Consider the following 24,224-nt stretch of genomic DNA (forward strand, 5'->3'; position numbering starts at 1 on the left):
TACTAGATTGTATCCGGCTACCACCTAATTATCATCCAAACTTTTCTTCTCTTTAGCTATTGTGCAAGCATCATTCGAATTACATTTTCCTTCTAACTGCTGCTGCTCAATCTGCTTAGCTTGGTGTGCATAGGAGCAGTTCCACCTAATTAGCGTCCCATGGTCTCACCTGGTTACCACTGGCTACAACTTGACACGTAAGCCACCCCCAATGGGCAGGTGAGCAGTGTCACAGAACAGGTGCTATACCTGGTTGCCATCGGCTACAACTTCGCAAGTAAGCCACCCAGTGGGCAGGTGAGCAATGGCACAGTGACACAGGGCAGGTGCTATGGCAGGTGTTGCGTCGGTGGAACTGAGGTTGCTTGGGTTGGGTTGCAACCCAGGTTGCTTTTCCCGAGTAGCCTCTCATGAATCAATTAATTACAATGATTTCATTAACTCGTCATTGCCTATCACACTTATCAATCACTAGAACCACAAAGTACCATGATAAGATTTTTGAAGTGAAAGCCGATTTCGGCGTGCGTTGCCGGTTGCCCTTCAAGGTGAGCCAGAGGTCAAGTGTAGTTATAGGCCTTACCATATGTGGTCCACCATGGTGTCGCACCACTTGACCTTTCAATTCGCCCGTAGAGGGGAGTAGAATAGGCCGCAGCGTTCATTTGGTGACCAACCTCTCGCAATCAACCATTAACTGCCTGCCAGGGTGGCAGGGTGGGTGCCCTGCCTATCCAGTGTGCGGGACGCACTCAACGTTACAGACGCCAAGCCGCGTCTACTTGCCAGATACACTACGGCTTTTGCTCTCTAACCAGGTTTAGCTGTAGTTAAACCAGAGCTAGTTTTTGAAGTGAAAAGCTTCACTACGCCAGCTTTTCGAGCCGTCAGTGGGGCTGCAAGTTTGACCTTGAATGTAGCTAGAGGTCACGGTGACCACAAGTTTCACCTTGAATGTAGGTAGAGGTCAAACTATGAGCATAACTGGTGGTAGTCAGGTTCGACACACGACGCCAGCTACAGCAGCGACACCAGCGGCTGTTGCACCAACTATCTTGACTTTGACCTTGACATTTGACCTTGACCTCCAGCCAAGCGGGAAAGTGTCTGCTGGCATTGCATGCGCAGGCCATGAAAGTGGGTTCTGCATAAAACGCCGGTGCACTTTGATGTGCTCAGCGGAAGGCTAGGTGTGGTCGACAGCAGGCGTGATGGCACGCCTGCAGTGGAGACCGACACCGGAACCGCGCCCGTGAGGGAAGGAAAATGAAATGAAAATTGGTTTTAAGGAAAGCAAATTACGCCTGTCTCACATATCTCGGTGGACACCTATGGAAACCGCCAGTCGCGCGACAACAAATGTAGCCAGGGTGATGCAGCTTTTCGCTTTCGACCAGAGTTAACCAGAGCTAAACCACCAGCAATATTTTTGCGAAAGCAGCACTACGCCAGCCAGCGAGCCATTTCGGCTCGTCGCGCATTTCAGCCGTATGCCGTGGCCGAGGAACGACCTTGAGCCGCCGTTGCCTAGCAACGCCGCAGCCGCGCTCCACCAGATGTGCTCCGCTGGGGTAAAATGGAGAGGAGGTGTCGCCTCGCGGGCTGTGTGTGTGCGTGCGTGCGTGCGTGCGTGCGTGCGCGCGCGTCAGTGTATTCTAGTCGTTATGGAGAGCACGAAAGAGACGCAACAGCGATAAAACGAAGCGAGGTAGAGACAACGCGCTGAAGAGACGCCAGAAGAACGCGCCGAACGACTCGAGAAGCGTCGTATGGAAGATACAACTAGAAGTCGTGTCACGTCGCGGAGTGACTCTTCAACTGCGGAAGAGACCGTTTTGAGTTCTCGAGCGTCGGAATGAGACGCTGCGTAGACGACGGGCCGAGGAAACGAAGCTTTCGCAATTCAACTAGGGTTAACCAAAGCTAAACCACGGCCAATTTTTTTTTTTACGCAGCCCCCCCCCCCCCCCCCCGGTTATTTCTGACACGCGGTGCCGAAAGAGCTGTATACGCCATCGCGTAAAAGGGCGCCGTGGTTCCGACCACCTGGGGACCTTTGATGTGCACCCACATCGCACGGCACACGGGCGCCTTTAGCGTTTCGCCCCCATCAATCTGCGGCCGGGATGAGTGGAGGGGGAGCACTGCTACAGGCATGGAGATGGGGAGGAGGACGGCATCGTACCAGAGCCTCTTAGCAACGGCGAACGCCTGTGCATTACTACCGCGACGCCACCGCACCTTTGTTGGTTCACACTTCCGCCACAAGCGAGCCGCCGCCCTGCAAACGAGTAGTGCTAAAGAAGCGTCTCTGCCGGGGTGGCTCACTGGTTAGGGCGCTCGGCTACTGATCCGGAGTTCCCGGGGTCCAACCCGACCGCGGCGGCTGCGTTTTTATGGAGGAAAAACGCTGAGGCGCCCGTGTGCTGTGCGATGCCAGCGCACGTCAAAGATCCGCAGGTGGTCGAAATTATTAAATGGAAAGCTTTACTGACCGCGAACTTGCGATTTCGCCGTGGCGGTGCTCCGAGGAGGCACATGACGTCACAACGCGCGCCTCGCCGCGGAGTCGAACCGGTCTGGCCGGGCCGGCGGCAGCTGGCGCATTCGGCGCGAAATAGAGACGTGCTCCAAGTCTCCGCCAGTGCGGTCGGAGTGCGCCGAAGCCGCCGAACGTGTCGGCAGTCAAGCGCAGTTGGAGTATAGAGGGTCTCGCTTTGGCCGACGTGACGTCGCCGTGCAGCGTGTTACGCCGGAGTATAAATGCGCCTTAACAGAGCCTACGCTTAACCGCTAACCAAAGTATTCGGTGGCGGCATCTATGGGAGCCACTGAAACCCCCCGCGCACTCACTGAATAAAAAAAAAAACCTGTGCCGAGGCTCGGAATCGAACCAGGGCATATGCGGCGGAGACGCTATCACTCCGCCACACGGCTCTAGCTTTGACCATGAATAAAGTCGCATCTAGTGCATGAATGCACTCTTCCGATGCAGAAGTCTCCGCGCTTTCGCTACGTATATCCTGGCCTAACAGAGCTAGGTCATCAGCAATTTTTGTAGCGTGAGCTACACTGGCCGAGGTTGAGCAGTTTCGCGTAATTCCTGGAGAGCCGTGCTGCGCATGCGCGAGGATTTTGGGGAAAGGAAATGGCGCAGTATCTGCCTCGCATATCTCGGTGGACACCCGAACCGCGGCGCAGGGGGAGGGATGAAGGAGGGCGTGAAAGAAGAAAGGGAGAATGAGGAGCCGTAGTGGTAGTTTGCCAGTGTGGTATAGCCATGGCGAAAGAGAGCGAAATTGCTGCTCAGCGGCGCAGAAGAGCGGAGAAGCTTAACTCTTCGGATCCCGAAGTAGTTGCCTGGCAATTAGCGGTTGGCCGTAGGAAGAACGAGCAGCGGAAGGCTGAAGGTGCTGCGGAGACACCGGAGCAAAGGGAGGAGCGTCTATCAAAGCGGCATCGCCTGTACGCTGTGCGACGTGCCCGACGATTTCAGCAGCGGCAGCGAGACGCCGTCCATGATGTCAAGGCTCGCCGATTGACTGACTATACGGTGAAACTTAGCGAAGGCGCCAGTGCGACTCGGGCCTTCGAGACGGACTTCGTAAACAATCCGCCTGGATATGTGCGCGACGCGTGTGAAAGACTGGGGCACACGAAACACTTGACGCCGGTAAGTAGCGCCCGCCATTCGTGAAACGTTTTTAGCGGCGCCGCCTGAGTGGGGTGAAACCGTGGCGCGGATTTGTACAACGTGCAAGAACTTTCTCGTTAAGCAGATTCGACTTTTTAGCGTTACAATGACCAGCTGAACACCTTACCTCACGCTACGTATATCCTGGCATAGCCGTGCTAAGCCACTGGCATTTTTTTTTTTTGTGGAGCCCTCCGCTACCGCAACTTTTTCTTCCTTTACCGCCGCCGCGGTGGCTGAGTGGTTATGGCGCTCGGCTGCTGGCCCTAAAGACGCGGGTTCGATCCCGGCCGCGGTGGCGAAATTCTAGAGGCCCGTGAAATGTGCGATGTCAGTGCACGTTAAAGCACCCCAGGTGGTCGAAATTCCCGCAGCCCTTCACTACGGCGTCTCTCACAGCCTGAGTCGCTTTGGGACGTTAAACCCCTATAAACCAAACCAATCTTTCTTCCTTTCTTCTTTCACTCCCTCATTTATCGGTTGAGACTGCGGCGGCTGCGTGTTTAGAGAGTTATATGGCATATCGTTACCGTGTTTACGTTACCGTTTACCGGGCCCGACTAGCGACATCTGCGCATGCGCCGCCACTTACCGGTAATAATAATTGGATTTTGGGGAAAGGAAATGGCGCAGTATCTGTCTCATATATCGTTGGACACCTGAACCGCGCCGTTAGGGAAGGGATAGGGGAGGGAGTGAAAGAAGAAAGGAAGAAGGAGGTGCCGTAGTGGAGGGCTCCGGAATAATTTCGACCACCTGGGGATCTTTAACGTGCTCTGACATCGCACAGCACACGGGCGCCTTGGCGTTTTTCCTCCATAAAAACGCAGCCGCCACTTACCGGTCCGCTAGCACTTTACGGAATCTCTTTTAGCGTTGCGGAGAGTTAGCGTTCGTTCGTAAACAAACATGGCGGCGCCCTGCACGGCCGCTTCGGACCAAATACAGCACCGCCGCAGCGTTCTTCGGCGCCGTTTCTCGCTATAAATAAGGGCATTCGCTTTTAATTTGCAAACTCTCACTGATACGTTGAGGTTTGAGTAACAACTAAGCCATGTTTTTGAGATTATTTGCCGATTTTTGAGCAGTTAAGCCTAACTCTATGTCGTGTACATAGCCAAATACCAACGACTACACTGCAGCTCTCCAATTCTGTGCCCGATATAACATTTTTTTGACATTTTCATGTTTTTTCGTCGAAAAAAAAAGACTGGTAATTCTCTTACTATGTTCACCAGTAATTGTAGAAAATAAAAAGTTTCTCCGGCCCGGAGTTGGCGCGCTTTAACTTACTGCCACTAGATGGCGACACTATGTTTACATCCAAACACACCAAGAAGCAACGATGCGTCACGGCAAACAGGTGTCGTAGTTGTGCTTTTTTACACCGCTCGCAACGCAACGTGCGCTGTGTGTGCACGCTTACTGAGGTTTGCGTAGTCAAATTGCCTACTGGCCAGGGCTGGCAAAGGTGTCTATCTTCACGGGCACATTTGAAAAGCCGCTGAGTCGGCTGTTAGCTGAAGTGTAGTCGGTACGTCTTTATATGCAGAGAAAAAGATTATTAAAGTGTAGCATATCTCACGTCATAGGAATGATTGCAATGCATTCGTATTTTTGTTTCAATAAAAGCTGGGCATCTGCCATCATCATCACTCGTTTTAGCCTTACGGTAACTTGTTACGGGAGGGACGGTAGGGTACGCTAAAACGTTCTCTGGCGTGCGCCGCGCTAACCGGAAAGTCCGGCGTCTTGTAACACGATAAACGGTAACGTAAACGCGGTAACGATATGCTATAACTAATTATGGAGGCAAAACACTAAGGCGTCCGTGGGATGTGTGATGACAGTGCACGTTAAAGATCTCCAGGTGTTCTAAATTATTCCGAGCCGTCTTGCGTTTCTCGTTTTCGTGTCGCGTCCTTGCAAAAAGTGCCGCTCCTGTGCTAGTGTACCCTTTCCGTTATTTTTTTTATTATTCGTCCCACTGCGCCCCGGCGCTGCAGCGAAGCCACCACGTCAGGTGACGGCTGCTGCATTTCGGCTCTTCATCTGGCGCACCCTCGGGCCCGGCCCACTCGTGTGTTTGCATATGTGCGGTTGGTCGCTAAACGCATTATACGACCAGAATTTGTCGAAATTTTGAACTTAAGTATCCAGGAAAGCGTGTTATCCAGGGGTGTATTAAGGGGAAAAAAAATAATGTGACTCTGTGGGACAGTTTTGCCCGGTAATTTGGGCGCATGAATTGCGAAAAAACTCCTTAGTATTGCTGCAAGCAGGAGTTCTACAGCGAAAGCGACACTAGGCTATTCAGCAGCGCATTTCAGGCGGTCCGCGCGAGTCACTTCTGCGCATGCGCCGTAACCATGGCAACCAGCTGCGCTGAGTCGCAGGGGTTCGCCGCGTGCCTTCGCCTCGCCGGTCTCCGCGCGTGACGTCATGACTTAGCTATGCGCCTCACCGCGCATGCGTGATGCTCTGATCCGCGCCGTCGCCTAGCCGATCTCTACGCGCCGCCGCGCGTGACGTCATCACGTAACTATGCGCCTCACTGGGCATGCGCTATGCTCTTCGGAGGATATAAGCCGCGGTGGTGGTGGTGGTGGAAAACATTTATTTAAGGCTATTTACGGGAAAGAGTGGGGACTGGCCTTAAGGGCCAGCCCCTTACAAATTCTAGGAGAGGTTGCCCGCCCTGGTGGCTCAGTGGTTAGGGCGCTCGGCTACTGATCCAGAGTTCCCGGATTCGAACCCGACCGCGGCGGCTGCGTTTTTATGGAGGCGAAACGCAAAGGCGCCCCTGTGCTGTTGATGTCAGTGCGCCTTAAAGATCCCCAGGTGGTCAAATTATTCCTGAGCCCTCCACTACGGCTCCTCTTTCTTCCTTCCTTCTTTCACTCCCGCTGTCCCTTCCCTTACAGGGGCGGTTCAGGTGTCCGCCGATATGTGGGACAGATATTGCGCCATTTCCTTTCCTCAAAAAATTGGCTGCGGTTCATCTCTGGTTAACCCTAGCTGGATTGCGAAAGCTTCATTTCCTCGGCACGTCGTCTGCGCTGCGTTCTTCTGACGTCTCTTTCGCACTCTCTATAACGACTACAATACACAGAGGCGAAGCGCATATATATATATATATATATATATATATATATATATATACACACACACCCCCGCGAGGCGACACCTCCTCTCCCTCTAGCCGCCTCGGTGGCTGAGTGGTTGCGGCGCTCGGGTGCTGGCCCGAAAGACGCGGTTCGATCCCGGCTGCGACGGTCGAATTTCGATGGAGGCGATATTCTAGAGGCCCGTGTGCTGTGCGATGTCAGTGCACGTTAAAGAACGCCAGGTGGTCGAAATTTCCGGAGCCCTTCACTACTTCGTCTCTCATAGCCTGAGTCGCTTTGGACGTTAAACCCTTATAAACCAAATCAAACCTCCCCTCCCTCTACCCCATCGGAGCACATCTGGTGGAGCGAGCGGCGTCGACGGCGGCGCCATCTGTTGCAGCGCGGCTGCGGCGTGGCTAGGCAGCAGCGGCTCAAGGTCGTTCGTCGACCACGGCACACCGCTGAAGTGCGCGACGAGCCGAAACGGCTCGCTGGCTTTCGTAGTAAAGCTTTTGCTTTGAAAGCAGTTTTCATTTTATAAAGAAACGACGGACGGCCGAAGTGGACGCGGCGTTCCTCTGCACTTCTGCTGCGATGCCACTGCACCTTGGCTACTGCCGCCTTGCTACCGAGGAGCTATGGACGGCAGGAGTGAGCGCGTGGGCGCTTCGTTCCTCAAGCCTGTGGGTTAGTGTTCCCCGAACTAGGTCAAAGGAACGCGGCGCCGACACAAAACTGGAGACCAACAAGCGGTTTCATCTCCTGTTCGTGGAGTGCGTCGGTGCGTCACGCATACGGACGTCGCGTGCCATAATACCGTTTGGCGTTGCTGTAGCCTCTTGACGCACAAGTTCGCTGTGTTTAGCTTTTTGCGTGTCATTAGTGTAAACGTTTGTAATTTTTCTCTCCATGTTGCGTTCTGGTCTGCTGCGTTCCGGCCTGCTCGTAAGTAAGCGCATTGTTGTTGTTGGATGCTCCGCCCCCTGGCCGCGTGTCGATGGGGGCGAAATGCAAGTCGTCCGCGTGCGCAAGTCGTCCGCGTGCTTTGCGATTCCGGAGCCTTCCTCTACGGCATATATTTCTCTGTTTCCTCTTTCACTTTCACTCTCACCTCTCTCTCCCTCACCGCGTGGTTGAGGTGTCCGCAGAGTAGTGAGGAGGCTACTGCGCATTTCATTTTTTATTTAAAAAAATTGCCCCCTGGCTATTAGGAACTGCGAAGAAGCCTCTTGCGTTTCTCGTTTTCGTGTCGCGTCCCTGCAAAAAGTACCGCTACTGTGCTAGTGCACCCTTTCCGTTATTTTTTTTCCCTTTCTACCTGTGCTCAGATCACTCTAGACTCCTTCGATGCAGCTGGACCTGAAGCATTAGTTATGATGGAAGGAACCATTGGCTCCAACTTCTGAGCATGTTACTTGTGCAACGGTGCCGACTTGAAGGTTGCACATCTAAAGCCACGTTCGGTGCTCGAAATACCGAATTTTAATCTGCCTGTCATCACAGAATGACTGCTTTTATCTGTTTTATAAGTCATGGACTACAGAATAATTCCCTGACGTGTATATTCCCGCAGCTAAACATTTAGTCATGTCTAACGATCACTTAGAAAAGGCAAGCAAATGTAGCAGTGTTTACGTTCATGTATCAGCTTTAAGGCGCCATGTCCACAAATGTGGATGCGAATAAATTGATTAAATATGAATATTTTTGCATAATATATTGCACCACCACTTCTGCTTACTCTACTAATCGTCATTTATGCAAAAAATAAATAAAAGTTTTGTCATTTATGCGAAAAAAGAATTTTCCTTTCAGCAGATTTTATTGGCGCCTGAAGGGGTTAAAGACCCCCAGGTCGTCCAGATTATTCCTAGGGCACCTCTTTCTTCCTTTCTACTTTCACTCCTTCCTTTATCCTTTCCCTTACTGGGGTTCAGGTGTCCATATGTGAGACAGATACTGCGCCATTTCCTTTTCCCAAAACTCAATTTTTCCCTAGTCTGGGACCCCTGTGGCTTCAGCGGCAGCGGGGAGCTGCCCGCTCGCCTTGGGAGAAGGCACAATAGAAGAAGAAGACGCGGCTTGTGGAAGGTGAAGACGCTTGGCGAGACATTCTTCTTGAACCTCGGGCGTCTTCATTCTTACGTAGACGAGCAGCCTCACTCGAGGCAATGAGTTCGGGGTCGGTAGAATCAGATTCCGGTAGGCTCTGAAGATGTGGCTTGCTATGGCTACAGCCACCAGCCGCATCTTCTTCTTCCATTGCGCCTTCTGCCAAGGTGAGCAGCTGCTCCTTGGCTTATATCCTCCCACAGCGCAGTCCCTAGGAGCATAGTGCATGCACCCTTCCTTTCCTCAAAATCATGGGCATCTGGATCATTGTCAGGGCCAGTGCCAATGAACACAATTAATTCTGACAGCTTTCGCTTTGTATATGTTGGATTAGCTGAGCTAATCCACATTAACTCTTTTTTTATTAATATTGCATGGTTGCTGCACCGAGATGTAATTCCAACCAGCAACAAAAGCTGCAGCAGAGGAGTGGCATCGGTGTCAGCGCCTTATTTGTAGACGTCACTCATTGGCTTGTTTATTTGGCGGTATGTGTGATGAAAAATATGACTGACATGACCAAATCTCATTTTATCTTTGCCTTCACTGTGCGGCCAGCACATTACCCTCGACTAACTTAGCAAATGTGCATGCAAAGAAAAACTGCCCAGAGGCCCATGCGAGCACCATGTTGGCGCTATGCTATTCGCACTGACTTGTGGCAGTTTCAGCCAGCATTTTGGAGCATGCCGGATTTTAGCTCCTGCATCCTGGCATTCCTATTTTGTCTCACGTTCTTGTTTTTTTTTTTACATCCAGGCGCTGTGGCTTTATTTCAAACTCCGCTCACCCACCGTGCGCCTCCTTGCAAGCCTGTCTTGTATTCTTGTGTTCTATTCATGTTGTTCTGTTGCTGCAGTGCTTCACTCTTGCAACTCGCTCATGTACACAATTGCAAAGCGAAAATTCAGACCCCCACTTTTTCTGACGTGCTTTATTATTTGGACTTCCTTGGGGCACCACCAGAAGCCTTATTGGGTGAATATAACGATGAGCTAACGTTTGGGTGTTTTTCAAATCACCGCTTGATTTCGTGGACGTTGCTGGTGCTCACCGCAGGATTGCCACCGATAGCCAATCTATCGTTTACTTTGTACAGTGGAACCTTGTTCTTTATTCAGGAGGGGTCAAACCAGTTTAAATAATGCAGATTTCAGACTAGTGAGGGCCATGGCAAATGTGTCCGAATCCAGATCTTTTGTCCAGAAGCCTGCACCGTAACTAGCACTTCAAATCTGATTGAAGGTGAGCCGACGCAGACTGTAAACATAACACATCCCCAGTTTCGAAGTTGATTTTCAGGTTTAAACACTGCTGAGCTTAATTACATTACATAAAACTGACAGACTTCTTCCCTCGGGTGTCTAGTAGTTCAGCCTGTTGTCTTTCGTCGTCATCGCTTGCAGCCATCTAACGCCGAAATAAACACCAATAACTAGGGCACAGGAACAACACGCTGTGTTGTGTTTTCCGAACTTTTTAATTTTGGCAGGCTTCAGTGCAAGTTCAAGCTTCCATTGAGTGATGGCAGCTCTAGGCCGGCACGAAATTCCTGCTTTAGCTGCAAGTGCTTCCTCCCTTTTGTTTTGTGGTAGATCGTAGAGCCGCATAAGCTTCTGGCATTCAGCCTTTTTTGTGCGTGCAGATGTAGGGATGGCAAACGTGCTGTAAATAAAGAAGTGTCTTTTTTCCTCTGTGCCTTTTTCGCAGGGGCCTACCGACAAACAGATCGAAACAAGGATGCCTGATGGCCGCCGTAGGATCACTCCCCTCTTCATTCCTCCGGACCCAGAAGTTGGGTGAGTGGTGCAGTACTCTTCTTTTGAAGAAAACTAGAATTTGGCGGGGTAAGCGAGAAGTTGTTTGACACATTGGCTGCTATGAAAGTCAATCCAGTCAATTCATATCTGATTAGTAAGGAACAGATGAAGACGTTATTTGCTGGCAGGCATAACTGTTGGTTCTTTTCCTAGGCAAGATTCAGTGTGATACTGCAACAACATGGTCACTAAAATCTTCAGTGGCAAACATTGACCTGCCAACCCAAGCAGCTATAAACTTGTTACATAAAACACAAGAAACATTTCAGTGTGGCATGAAGAATGTAGGAACATTCAGTTTTCTTGCTGGGCCAAAAATAGCCTGGCTGCATAGTTTCGGTTTCTGATTTGCGTTGCTTTCAGAGTCTGCACGCCGCTGGTCATTTTTTTCCGTTCTAGAACCAGTCTCAACATTCAGATGTCAATGTGCGTTCCCCTTGCTTATGTTTGCATATTCCTCCAGAACGCCAAAACTGCGTGCTCTTCGCAGATTGTTCGTTATTTGTGCGGTGGAATCCTCTTCACAAGGCTTCGCCGCATTTTTGGCAGATTTTTTTTTTTTTTAAGAAGGGGTCGGGAAGATGGTCCTTTGTATTAGGTTTACAATCCATCATATTATTTTTAGTTGCCAGTCGTATTAATTCACGGATTTCGTTTTGTCACTCATTTTACATGACTGCATTACAGGTTGCACACTGTTACGTTGTTTAATCAAGCAGTATACATTTCTGTACACATCATGTTTTTTTGGTATGGTGCTGAGGCAGTCTAGTTTTGTTTACTTTGACTGTAAAGACCAATGCTGTTAGAAAAAAAAAAGACGTTTGCCTACTTATTTTTGAATTTTTTTTTCTGAACAGATATTATTGGAAGGCATTTTTCTTCATATACAGATTCAGATTCTTATTTGAAAATTGCAATAGTCACCTACTGCTAGATATTACAGTAGTGAGGGCTGCTGAGCCCGATGAGAAATTGCACTGTTGCCACTTAGTCATGTAGGGAATGTGAAAAAAAAAACAAGAAAAAACAGGCTTGAGCTACAGGTTCTATTTAGCTTATATTTTTCAATTTCACGATGGCTGTATTTAAATTAACTTCTCTCATGTTGATGTGCTGTCTTGGGTTTAACAGCATCATAAACTGATTACCTCAAATGCATGCATGAGAATATTTAAAATACTCGCCGTGGTGGCTCAGCAGTTAGGGCGCTCGGCCAGTGATTGGGAGTACCAGGTTCGAACGGACTGGCCAGAGTACCCATGTTCCAAACCCAGCCCTCCGCACACCTCTTTCTTCCTTTCTTCTTTCACTCCCTCCTTTATCCATTCTCTTATGTGGTGTTCATGTGTCTGCCCAGATGTGAGCCAGATACTGTACCATTTCCTTTCCCCAAAAACGAATTTTTTAGAATATTTAAAAAAGTGTTGTTGACCTTGCTTTTTCAATTTTCATTTGGCGGTTTTTCATGTAACTTGTAAAAACCTGGTGTATTCCTCTCTGAATTGTATTGTGGGATGGTGCTGCTGACGAGTTACTTTTATCAGTTTATTTCATGTATTAAGCTATTGTTGTGCTTTTTGTCTTTGGCACTTGCATCTGCTGAGAAATGCCTGAGACACCGAAACCTTGTTTGTGGAATCGGATCGAAGGAATTTATCTGATTGTGCACTACCTCTGCAGGGATGTTCCTGTGCCGTTCAACAGCCAGGCCTTGCCTAACTTCAGCTCATCCACAGAAAGCAGAAGCAAGATTGTCATTGAAAAGCGGGATGAGTCCTCTAGCGTTCCTATGGCAGACCTCTGTGACAAGTCTTCTGAAAAGATTGCAAGTGCTAAGGTGGGATCAGGGCTAGTGATCTCTCTTGCTTTTTTTTCTTCTGTCATTTTTTTGTTCATTTCTGTGGTACGCCTCTCTCTTAGACCCGGTTTATCTTGCCTAACATAGTTTCTGCTTAACTAGCCCGCGATTAATGCCAGTGTTGCCATGATAATCTACCATTTCAATAAATGGCACCAGCCATAAATGTTATTCATTTGCAGCTACAGTCGAATCCAGCTTCAACAAAATTCACAAGACCCGCGAAGCTTCGTCGTCGTGAAATCGGGCAAGAACATTGACAGTTTGGACCGGATAGTTCTTAAACAACGTTCATTTTACAAAAATTTGTCAGCTTTGGTCTTTCGCATTTCGAAATCTGCGTCGTGGTGATTTCCTTGGCACTGCGAAAATCTCGGAATCGCATAATAAACGCACCCGCTACATTTGCTGTCAAAACTTAATTTTTCGGCACGCACTTTTAAAAGCGCCCTTGCTCTTGTCGTGCGAGAACTCGTACTTAGACCGTGCTGCCTGAACGCATTTCATCCATTTCAGCGCAGACTACGCGCGTGTGCAGCCGCATCACTGCGCGTCGAGTAACGGTCACATGCACCTCGCAATTAACCTTTTAGACGACGTACCAGAAACGCAGTTGCTCCGATTGTTCGAAGATGGTTTACTTTTTGCGACACGTGGTACGAACATACCAGCAGAGTGTCGTTCTGTTGAGACATCCGCCAAAAACCACCGACATTCGCGGTGGCTGCATTCGGTCAGTGCCTGAGTGCACCAGATGGGAAAAAAAAAAAACCATCACAATGCTCGCCTGCGGCGCAAAAGCGAGACTAGAGTGCACCCTAGCCGGCGTCAGCCTTCTTGCAACGACGTGTCGCCCACCGGCACGCCGGGCAACGGTGAATCGTTGCGCGCTGCTTGCTCGGTGTCGCTAGGCCTAATGCCTGACACGCTCTGCTAAGAAGCCTTGGAAAGAGCGCTCTGGAACAAGCCACTGGTTATCATATAACATTTCCATCGATTTCCATTGACACGATTGCTTCACATTGAAATGAACGCTGTAGAACTCGTTTTCATTATGTGTTCGTCAACAAAACGAGCTAAAAAGCCGAAAGCCGCCATGCACCAACGACCGCGGTTCGCAAGCACGAAGTCTGGGCCGCCGGCAAAATAATCGCAGGCAGTCGTTGGCCGCATCGGTTCTTTATGCGAACATGAATGCACATTAATTCCAATTCTCCAGGGAATCTCAGCTGCGCTTTTGAAAGTGCAAACTGTCCTCGGCAGCCATTTTTGGTGAAACCTAACGATATAGGGCACATGTGGACGCGCAAAAAAAAAAATTCAGCCGCTTACTCGGAAAATTTTCGTTGAAGCGGAACCTCACTCAGAAAATTGTTGGTTGTGGATGAAAATAATTGCATTGCCTAGTATGGCATGCTGACAGGGAATCGGAAGTACTTTATTGCGGCAGAAATTTTGCTTTCGCGGCATTCGTTGTAGCGGAGTTTGACTGTATACAGGATATTTGAGTAGTGTTTACTGGAAATGACATTCAGGATTGACAAATCTTCAGAACATGTCCATTTTGTGACAGTGTGTAGCATTCTGAACAGCAGAAAACTTGGGACAAAGCTTGACAGCTCATTTCTCGGATAAATGTGCTGTGCCCCGTTAGTTGAACCGTGGGCCAGGGAACATATGCATCAACATCTTTACTGGCACTCACAATTTTGTCAGTTCGGAGCTCTCAGCAGAAATTTGCAGCATGTGTCTGTATACTGCTCTTTGCTTTTACATTATTCTTTCTTCAATTTCCTTTTGCTTTCTTTCTTTAGGTACTTAACAGATGGGGTTAGCATGACTATCACACAGGGTATCTTCTCTTGCTGTGACTCTATGCTGTCTAGCTTATTGTATAATAAGGGGCATCTTGTCATTGTAAACAAGGTTGCCATTGTGCCTTGACTTGGTTGCTGTTTTAGGTGGTTTCAGTCTGCTTTGAAGTACTGTGTCTCAAGTAGGGCTTCTCTGTCATTCTTAGGAAGATGCATCGGCAGCAACACAAAATCAGGAGAAAGACACACCTGCATCCACAGCTGTGCCACCAGCATCCTCTGATATGTAAGAAATGTCTGCATTTTCGTGCTTGCTTCCCGTTATTCCCCCCTCCTAAGGTCTATTCTTACATGAGAAATCTGTAGAGCTTGCCCTGAAGGTACGGTCTGCAACTATAGACGAGTATAAAGATATTGACATATTCTTGTATGTAGACCTTTTCCTATACAGTGCAATCTACTTAAAACGCTATTGAGAAAACTGGAAAATACAATCGTTATAACCAGTTATTGTTATATCTGAACCGGCAAAAAAAAAGCAAAAACACCACACCCTTGTATTCCCCTATGCATGTAGGCGTTACCCCACGTATGTAGCCACCGCCACCAGTGCTCCTGTGAAGGGTGCACAACATCTTGGGGCTCTTCGCCAAGTTCGCAAAGCAAGCCACCCCCACACCCCCTCCGGAGCTCCCATCAAAAGATAAACAGCCTGCGATGTTATCAGCGCAGAGTATCTTGGCATGCCGCCAAGGTCTGCGCTGTGGACAGTGTGAAATGGGAACCTGCAAGAAAAGCGAGAAAAAAGTATAGTGTGGTGCAGGGGCCAAGCAAGCTCCTCCCTCTGACGATTGTGACGACGATAGCGCTCCGTTCCCAAGGCCATAGGCTACGCTCCCTCACGGGTTTCACTGCACCGGTCCTATCGGGGCGTTTTCACCTCATTCACTTAACAGCATTTTATTTTAATCAAGCATTCAGACAAATTTTGGTGGTATATACCATCCGGGCGGTTGGAATCCTATCGTTGTATTCGTTGTTTCGCCGATAATTGTATCGTTATTTACAGTTTATTTTTACTTAGGGGCAAGGGGAGAATTGATAAATCTAAAGAATCTGATCGTTATCTCTGGTATCGTTATAAGTGGATTGCGCTGTAATAACGAAACAGGGCAGAATGCACGATTTTCAGGCCCAATCTGGCGGTTACACCGTGCTGTGTTATAACATTGCGGCTCTCCAAGTACTAGTCAGGCTGCATGGCCTGGAGTGGCCATAGTAACACACGTAACGAATAGGACTGAATGCAGTAAGCGTTAATTTAGCTCGAAGAAACTTAACATGCCTGAAATTTTTTTCTCTTGCTACTGGTGGTCACCATTTCTTGCACAGTTTAAACCTGCTTTATCATCATCTTTTGAAATGTCTTGAAAAGGCACACTGCTGCTATGCTTTCACCGGCACTGTGGCCAGAATTGGTTGCTGTAGTCGTGTCGTTGATGTCACGGTTTCCAGATGCCATTTACTATGAGAAGGTGATGCTCGCATGTAGAAAAATTAGATTTTAATTTGTTCGGTCCTGTTTCTCTGTGCCACAGCCTGGTATTCGTTTATTTGAGCAAGGAGCTTTCGATTGCTGAAAGAAAAAAAAGCTGTGGCCGATATTGCCTGTCCTTTTAACATTTAATTTCTTTTATCTGCTATTAGAAGAAGCAGCTGCAGCAGACCCTCATTAATGGGAAATTTTGAACAACTGCACCCAATTATTATTCTTAGTAAAAGTCTTTTTGCATGGCTGCTTGTGGCTACGTTGATGTTTGGTTGGCAGGAAAAAAAAAAACATTTATTGCTGAGGAAATTGGAATTAAACATTGAACATTTTTTTCTGCCACTTGATGCGAACTCCTGACGTCAGTGACAGAAAGGACTCTGTGATCACTGTTTGAAAATATATGGCAATGTGGTCTGTCCTCAAAGATCAGCATTAACAACAAACGAACAAATTGGTGGTGGTTTAGCTTTGGTTAAACCTGTAGTGACGCGATAGCTACAGCTGGCCGAGTGGAACTTGGTCACATGACCAACCACATGACATATCACGTGATCAGCCACGGCGCCACGCCGCCGGCAGCTGCTCCGCACCACGTAACCAACCACGTGACAGCGTGGTGGTGCAGCCACAGGGTGGCAGCGCCGCCACGCTGAAGGCTCAAAATGCTACCGTATCGTAAAAATGCATTGATATCATGTTTATTTGCAAAAGCAGCAGTGATGCATGTATTTCATTTCTTGGTCTTTTGTAGGTTGTAGAAATTTTCTTTTCAGCAGCAGAACTAGCCTGTCTGTCATTAAGACAAGGAAATCTATTGGTACAGACCAGCTTGAATTTTCCCCCTCACTTGTCCCCTGTGAACTCAAGCTCGCACGTCTCAAAATATCGGTTAAATCAGTGAAAGTTTTTATGTTGTACAGTAGACTCCAGTAGGTACTGTACATATCACTCTGCTTATATCAAAACATAATGTCACTTTGTGGCTTCAAGTGCACTGTCAGTGTTACACCTTTCTTACATACAGGCTTTTATAGTTTGCGTCTAGCCTTTCACTTATGATCGGAACGAAAGATCAAGGTAGCTGTGTCATCAAACGGTACTGTTCTTACTCGCAGATCTGAAAAGCCGTCTGCCAAGTCGGCTAGTGACGCAATGCCTGTTGGCAAGCGGAAAGCCACGGAAACCACTCCAGCTGTGGCTAGGCCACCAGAGAAGAAACGCGGCCGTCCCCCGCTAGACCGCACTCTTCAGCAGCAGCAGCAACAACAGCAGCAGCAGCAGCAGCAACAACAGCAGCAACAGGTGATGTGCCAACTAGCAGACTCTGTTGATTATTCAGCATGGCCTAGCTAGTTACTTATGCCGCTGTCACAGGACTACCTCAACCATTCACTGAACCAGCAAGCACCAATCAGAATTCCGGTTAGAATACTGAGGTCGAGGCTGGCTTTTGCCTATGGCTGAACATGTTTTGTATTGGATGCTGCTACGCAGCCACCTTTAATAACTGAACGACGTTCTGCAAATCACTATATCAGAAAATACAGGTAGTTTCCGCATCACGTTTAATCTCCAATTCAATTAATAATAAACTTTTTTTTAAGAAAGGCAGAACGAACGTGCTAGCACACCTAATTCGCATTTGGCTTAACCATGCTTAAGTGTCCATCATACCTGTATTTTTTACTGTTGCTTGACAGTGCTAAGGTAATCACTTCAGATGATGGATGTTAATTTATGACAGGCACAGAAGGAGAGTGCGACGCAGTCGTCCACTGCCCAGCAGTCTGTTGCGGCTCCTCATCGACATCAGGCCATGTTTCCAGCGCTGAAACAGAACATGCCAGTCACTGTGAAGGTGAGGCTTGTCCCAAGGGGGTTCCACATATTCTAAGGATTGGAATTCAATGAACCTGAAGTCAACTTGCCACCAGCCAGACACAACCAGCTTGACACTCAACCACAAATGCAGCTTTAAAAGAACATCACCAGGCCTACTACTAGTATTCTGCTGTAGCAGCTTGTAAAGTGAAAAATTGTGCATCCCGAATTTGTCTTGCTCAAACACTGATTTTCTCTGCAGTTCCGAAGCTGGATCTGTCGTGACTACCCTCCTTAGTTTTTGTGGCTTAGCTGTATTGTGCATTGAGCTACAATCACGCTGCTTGCCGGTTTAAGGGTACCAGACTGCTAGCTCCTCCTCCATGTCGTTTGGTTGTAGGTGCCACACACTGAGGATCCGAAAGTGCTCAGGAGCATCCAGCTGCAGGCAGACATACCGGTGCCTGGGTCACGGACAGTCAGCAAAGTGCGCTGCAGCGAGGAGGAGGCTGTCTTCTGGGAGCACTTGGTTTCAGGACGAGCTGTGGCCCTGGCTGCCAGCAGGTGAGAGGCAGCAGGTGCTGCGGGTGGTTTCTCACAGCAAGTAATAAACAGCACATGTGTTTTGTGTCTGTAGTTGCAAAGCAGGCACATAGCAGCCTCGGGAATCTTTTGCTCCCTGAGCCCCAGAGCATAAGGAACAACGTAGGAATCAGGGTGTGTGAACCGTGCCATTATCAATGACTCGCGTGCTCTGTAAATGTGTTTGCGAAAGCCAGAAGAAGCCAAAAGTACTCTTTGCCATGCCATAGCGCAGCAACAAAACAGGGGACAAACACAAGCGCTAATTAGCACTTGTGTTTGTCCCCTGTTTTGTTGCTGCGCTTTGGATCATAACGCATACCCACTAGCCCGAACCATCACCTTGTTCGCCAACATGTTCGACGCATTCCCTTGCTCTATATTTCTTGAAGTTCTTGTGTAGATATTTTGTCGCCTGTTTCGTGGCATTGTTTTCACACACAATGTGCCTATGAGAAGGAAGCTCATGGTATCCCGTTCGTGAACGGGAACTTAAGATGAACCTTTGCGAGTTCACTGGGCGATCCTGCTTGAATGGTTGCTCCAGAGTGGTGGGATCTCACGGAACTAATGGCAGCTGTTTTGCTTCCCCCTCCCTACGACACACACTTCCTGGCCCTGGCACTGGACGACCTCTGCCAGCCAAGTGGTGTGCGTGGTATGCGAGGACCGGACCCTGACGGCCTTGTCTTGCCCGACGGGCGCCAAGCTGATGCCGCCACTGCTACTCTCGTGGCCCGTTGCTCACATCCTCTGCAAGGGCAGCTGCCTGCTCGTCTTGACGACCCATGGCTCGCTGCACGTCTGGGACCTGGCCCGGCGTATCTGCACAGTGCGCGACGAGTCGGTGGCCCCGCTGTTCCGGGACTCGGCGGCGTCGGGAGCCACCATCAGGTCATCCAGCATCACCGACGAGGGCCTGCCACTGCTGACGCTCACCACGGGCCGGTCGTACCTGTACAGCAAGGACCTGGCCTCGTGGCTCTTGCTGACTGGCAGCGAGGATGCCGTAGCGCAGTGTTCAGATCACCATGCGTCCATGCCAGCTGCAGACGACATCACCGTGAAGGGCTCGAACCACCTGCCTCTGGGATCACTCCAGCACAATATGTTCAAGTATGTCTTGGCTGTCTATTGTTCTGAGACATCTGAAAATGCCTTTTTGCCTTGAGTGCAGTATGTATGTGATATGCCCAGCCAGCCACCCACCCTTTCATAAAATACAGGTTCAGCTGTTCTGCAAACCACTTTCTTTTGCTACTTTCATCTTGTGTTCTTGTACATTGCTGTGGTTGTGATGTTTTGTTTTATGCTTATCGCTCATTTGTTCTTGAAAAACAAGCAAACTTACTTTATGTGCTGTTTCAGGAGTCCTCAAACTGGGTCCTGCAAAACCATTGGGTTCCTTGGGGGGGGTTTTTTGGGTTCCCTGGGCACCTAAATCCATGCGTACCTGAAGTTCCACCTTCCCTTTGCCCACTTTATTTTGGGGCTAATCCCAATGATTTGACTTCAGCTGCCTGTTTCACTGTACAGTCAGTCATTATCAATGAAAATTGGGCATATTTTGAGGGGCCATGCATTTGTGTGCCCTTTTTGCATGCATGTGAGGCAGGAAGGGATAAGAGCCTAGACACATGGCGTTCCTCAGCACCATATGAAAGCCATTGGGGCTCCCCGAAGCTAACGAGATTGAGAACCCCTGTGCTAGTGTAATGTATTTGGTACTCCATTGGACATGCCCTTCCTGCTGACTATCTTACTCTAACACGAGTGGTATTGTGCTGACTAACAAATGAGCGTGCCGTTTCTGTGTCTTTCTTCTTTTCAGAGTACCTCAGCGGGCCAAGTCTGTGTTCCATGCTGGTCCATCACTGCAGCAGGCTGGAACTCTGAGCTTCCTGGACGGCCAGGTGGCTGCGTCTTTGGCCCTTCGGTCATCCACCGAGTATCGCTTCTGGACGCTCACACTGGCACGGTATCTTGCCACCGAGGGTGAGCGCTCTTATTGCCTCTTTTCAAGGTTCACTGCTATGCTTAAAGAGATTCTGAGGACTAATTGAAGTCAGTCTGTATTGATAGGTTTACTCATTGTAGTGATAGAGATGCTACGGAGCTTTTATGGCAACGTGGTAGAGCTCAGCGAAGCGGGGCTGCTCGCCTCACCACCAACTCGGTCATTGCCGGTTCACTGTGTAGCACGTCCGGGCCAAATGAGTGGTGCTGAAAGCTTTTTGTTTGTCTCAAGATGCCCCCACCACAAAATGGCAGTGATAAAACGCTGCAAATTTTAAGATTGCTTCTGGATTTTGACAGCAGCTAGTCTTGGCAACTACACTGTTGTTTGGTCGCCGTGGAAATGGCAGGGTATTCAAACTAGTTGGTGTTGTTCGCATAAATAAACGGTTACAAACTGTCAAGTTTCGCATATGTCCTTTTATTATTTACTACTGTTTTGCTTATGCTAACATAAGTAAAAGCATAACTAAAATTAAACTTGTGGGATTTACTAAAATTTAGCATTTCACTTCTCATCCGAAATGGCACTGCGAGTGGATGATGTAATTCAGATATGGTTGGTTCTTATTCTGAAGCTCTCGCAAGTACACACTCCCAGGCCGTTGTATGCAGAACAAATAGGGGGCCCCCTAACTTTGGGTCCTGCCCTTCAGGTGACTAGCCCTCACAAACATTATTCTTCTCTTTGTTCTTGCTAGCATATAGGTGAAGAGAACCACAGTTGCACGTTATGGCCATATCTGAATCGTGCCGGCTGTGCTCCTAGAAACAACAGGTCACACTAGTAAAGCTGTGTTGAGCACACTGATGCCCGTGTGGTGGATTTGAAGTAATGTAATGTACTCACATTCCTTGCAGACATGACATGCCAGTGAGCATGTGATAAATATGCGGCATGAAGTGAAGCCAGTGAGCGAATGTAGTGAAAGATGAACGCAATGCACACCCTTCGTATGAGTGCCGACGGAGTGGAAGGCAAAGCTGAAGCGTTTACTCCAGTTGGAAAAAGTGCGGCATATTATGCAAGTGACTGGACACCAGAGAAGGACGTCACCCGTCAGTCAGGGATGATGAACCAAATAAATGCTGAGGGCTCTGTCGTAGTAGGCATGCTCCCGTTATCACTGGCAGAGTTTAGAAGAGTGGGGGATGTTGAGAAGGGGTGCAGACAAGCTCCGGCTTAAAGTTTTGGTGTTTTTTGTGATGCATATGGCTGTAATATTTTGTAAAGACATTCGCGACCACCCGATCTTTGTGCTTGGTTGAGTGAAATCTTCAAACTTTGTCAGAGTGCTTTTGTCGGTGTGTTGGAAGTTTGAGAACTGCGTGAGCTGTGTAGTTGCCCTCTGTGGGAAATTCGGTGCATAGTATTTGTTTTGTGGCTTTTCTGTTCCTTCTTGCAGGCCTGGAAAGCAGATTGAAGGACCTGTGCTCCCAGCTTCTAGGCCCTGTGGGCGGCAGGTCGCAGTCGTGGGAACCGCTCATATTGGTATGTACACGGGGCCGCCCTTGCCAACTAATATTATGCTTCAAGACTCATGGCAGAGGAAATGAAATAGCATTTAGTGCACTGTACAAATATTGATGCTGTCAGTAAGCATTATCTAACAGGGCACAGCATTCCCAAACGAGAAAAACTTCGCAGTTAGGTGGTTTAATAAAATTTGCAAATGCCCTCCGCATGAACGTGTGATGCCATCTGACCCCTCATACCACATCACACTAACTACCAGCGTTCACGACTGATACACAGGTGTGCAGCTTGTTTTATGCATTTAGTTTTTATTTTGTTGCCAGTTATTTTTCTTGATAAATGATTGTTTTGTAATCTTGCATTATGCTGTAACTGTATTCACCAACACACTCAATGGTGGCACAGACGCAGACCATCTGCCTTGCCTGTGAGAGATGCCGGCATCAAAACTTAGGGGCTGGCATTCTGCACTGAAATCTTGTTAATTTGAACTTAATTAATTCGAATTTCTGGAAAATACAAACTGTACAACTTGGTCCACCCACACTCTCCATTAGGGTCTATGTAAAACAGCCCATTAATTCAAGCGTGTATGGGTTGTGCCACCAATAATTCGAACTACTTGCCGCCGCGCCTGAGCACGGAGCGAACTGAGAAATGCTCCTGCGAGGCTGCGCTGCCTTTTTGGAAGTAATGTGGAGAGTATAAAACAGGCAAGCGAAGTGCGAGGCTGGGCAAATGGAGGGCGGAGCTCTCTCTCTCTGTGTCAACGGCAACTAACTGCATGAGCTCAGAGATTTGTACTCGGCTTGCTTGTTCGTGTTGATCTCTAAGGCTTCAGCAGCTTGCTGTGTTAGCTCTTGCTTTTGTGTCGTGGTTGACGCAACCACCAACGAGATACAGCGAATCAGACATGCCGCAGCGTCTCCACTACTCCGAACACGAAATCGCGACGTGCGCGAAATTAATGAACTGTAGCTTTGGCTGATGTTTGCTGTGCATCTTTGTCTCGATTTCCCCAAACCCTTTGCATGCGATTGGTTGCAGCCGTAGCGGTCAGCTCGCTTAACCAAAGTGATGTGCCACGGTGTAGTAAATTATAAATGTCGTCAGACTGTGGTAATTACCATGTCAAAACGCTTAAAGAGAAGATTGAAACCGTATATGAAGTTGACACTTTGGCATTATTGAAACAGGATATTGTCAAAAAGCACAGGACGCTCGTTGGTTTAGCACTTTGCAGCCTGGGCTCGGAAGGCTGGAAAATCAGGTGATGTACCGTAAAGGACAGAAGTTTGCGGACCGCATGCTCCGTAAAGCCAGGAGACTTTACACTGTGGTGGTTGCGTGGCTTGTGTGGTTAACATTGACAACATGGCAGTGCTCTGTCTGCCTGCTTCGAACCAAATACTGTGTCGCCACTGGAGTTTTTGACACCATAGCTCGCTCTAAATAGTTACGTTCGCTTTCATTTTGCTAATTCTCACTTTTTTTGTAATGATATACGTCAGAAATAGCCATCGTTTTTTAGATAAAGTCACTAATTTCTTGCTGTTAAGCCTAACTATATAAGGCGTACTCTATCGTCATAGCAACGACTCCAGGCGTAGTACTTCTCCAACTCTGTGCCTGAATTTACACTTTCATTTTATTCAATTAATTTACTCTTTAAAAAAACAAATCCTTGGAATGCATCCATTGCTGTCATCAATACAGTTTAGACTCGATGTAACGAAGTTGAAGGGGCCCGGCGATTACTCCGTTGTAGCCTGTGTTGACCGAGCTTCGAAGGACACTCGTCATTCCTTCGATATATCTATTATTTCATTATGCGCCGTTTCATTATAACGAGGTTCGACTTTAAAGTAGAAAAAAGTTTTTTCAGCACACAGTTCAGGAGCTTTGATTTGCCTAGGTGGAGCCACATTATGTTATGCTTCTTGGGCGCTACGCTAGCCACTCTCAACTAAAGCTGTCGTTGCCAGGCCGAGTGGCAGTGCGTGTAAGGTGCGCCCGTTGCGTATGCAAAGCTTTTGCAGGCGCACAGATAAATATGTATCGTCAACAACTGGCTGGGGAGCACTCTCATGGAGTTGAACGAACAGGATCTTGAGTTTCACCTCCACAAGTGTGGTCTCCAGCCCGGAGCTAATAATAGAGCTATCGGCAACGTTTATGAAGCATGCAGTCCAGAGACTCCAGCCGAGTGTATCTGCAGCCGTCCTCGCGACTTTTGCTTTTAAATCTTAACGGCCTCGCAACCTCACGAGTCGCGGAGGCTGTGCTACCGTTTTGGCTGCAAAGCAGCAGTTGCGGGATGGTTGCACGCTGCTCAGTTTTCCAGCCTTGCTACCATGCTCACAGG

The 24,224-nt window shown here is 48.5% G+C and overlaps 1 protein-coding gene across 4 annotated transcripts in view; it reads left to right on the forward strand.

Annotated features, from left to right (window-relative positions):
- LOC144121006 (protein HIRA-like) overlaps positions 1-24,224 on the forward strand; it is a 48,597-nt gene that overhangs the window by 20,652 nt on the left and 3,721 nt on the right. For 2 of the 4 annotated variants that reach the window (XM_077653898.1, XM_077653899.1), the window contains exons 14-22: positions 10,627-10,715; positions 12,420-12,576; positions 14,618-14,697; positions 17,079-17,265; positions 17,708-17,821; positions 18,185-18,348; positions 19,009-19,482; positions 20,198-20,361; positions 21,789-21,874. In XM_077653898.1, the coding sequence (XP_077510024.1) occupies positions 10,627-10,715; positions 12,420-12,576; positions 14,618-14,697; positions 17,079-17,265; positions 17,708-17,821; positions 18,185-18,348; positions 19,009-19,482; positions 20,198-20,361; positions 21,789-21,874 (1,515 nt within the window). The remainder of the gene's footprint in view (positions 1-10,626; positions 10,716-12,419; positions 12,577-14,617; positions 14,698-17,078; positions 17,266-17,707; positions 17,822-18,184; positions 18,349-19,008; positions 19,483-20,197; positions 20,362-21,788; positions 21,875-24,224) is intronic. The other 2 variants (XM_077653900.1, XM_077653901.1) reach the window with 1 other exon arrangement.

The sequence above is a fragment of the Amblyomma americanum genome, chromosome 2, assembly GCF_052857255.1.
Source record: "Amblyomma americanum isolate KBUSLIRL-KWMA chromosome 2, ASM5285725v1, whole genome shotgun sequence".
Lineage (NCBI taxonomy): Eukaryota > Metazoa > Arthropoda > Arachnida > Ixodida > Ixodidae > Amblyomma > Amblyomma americanum.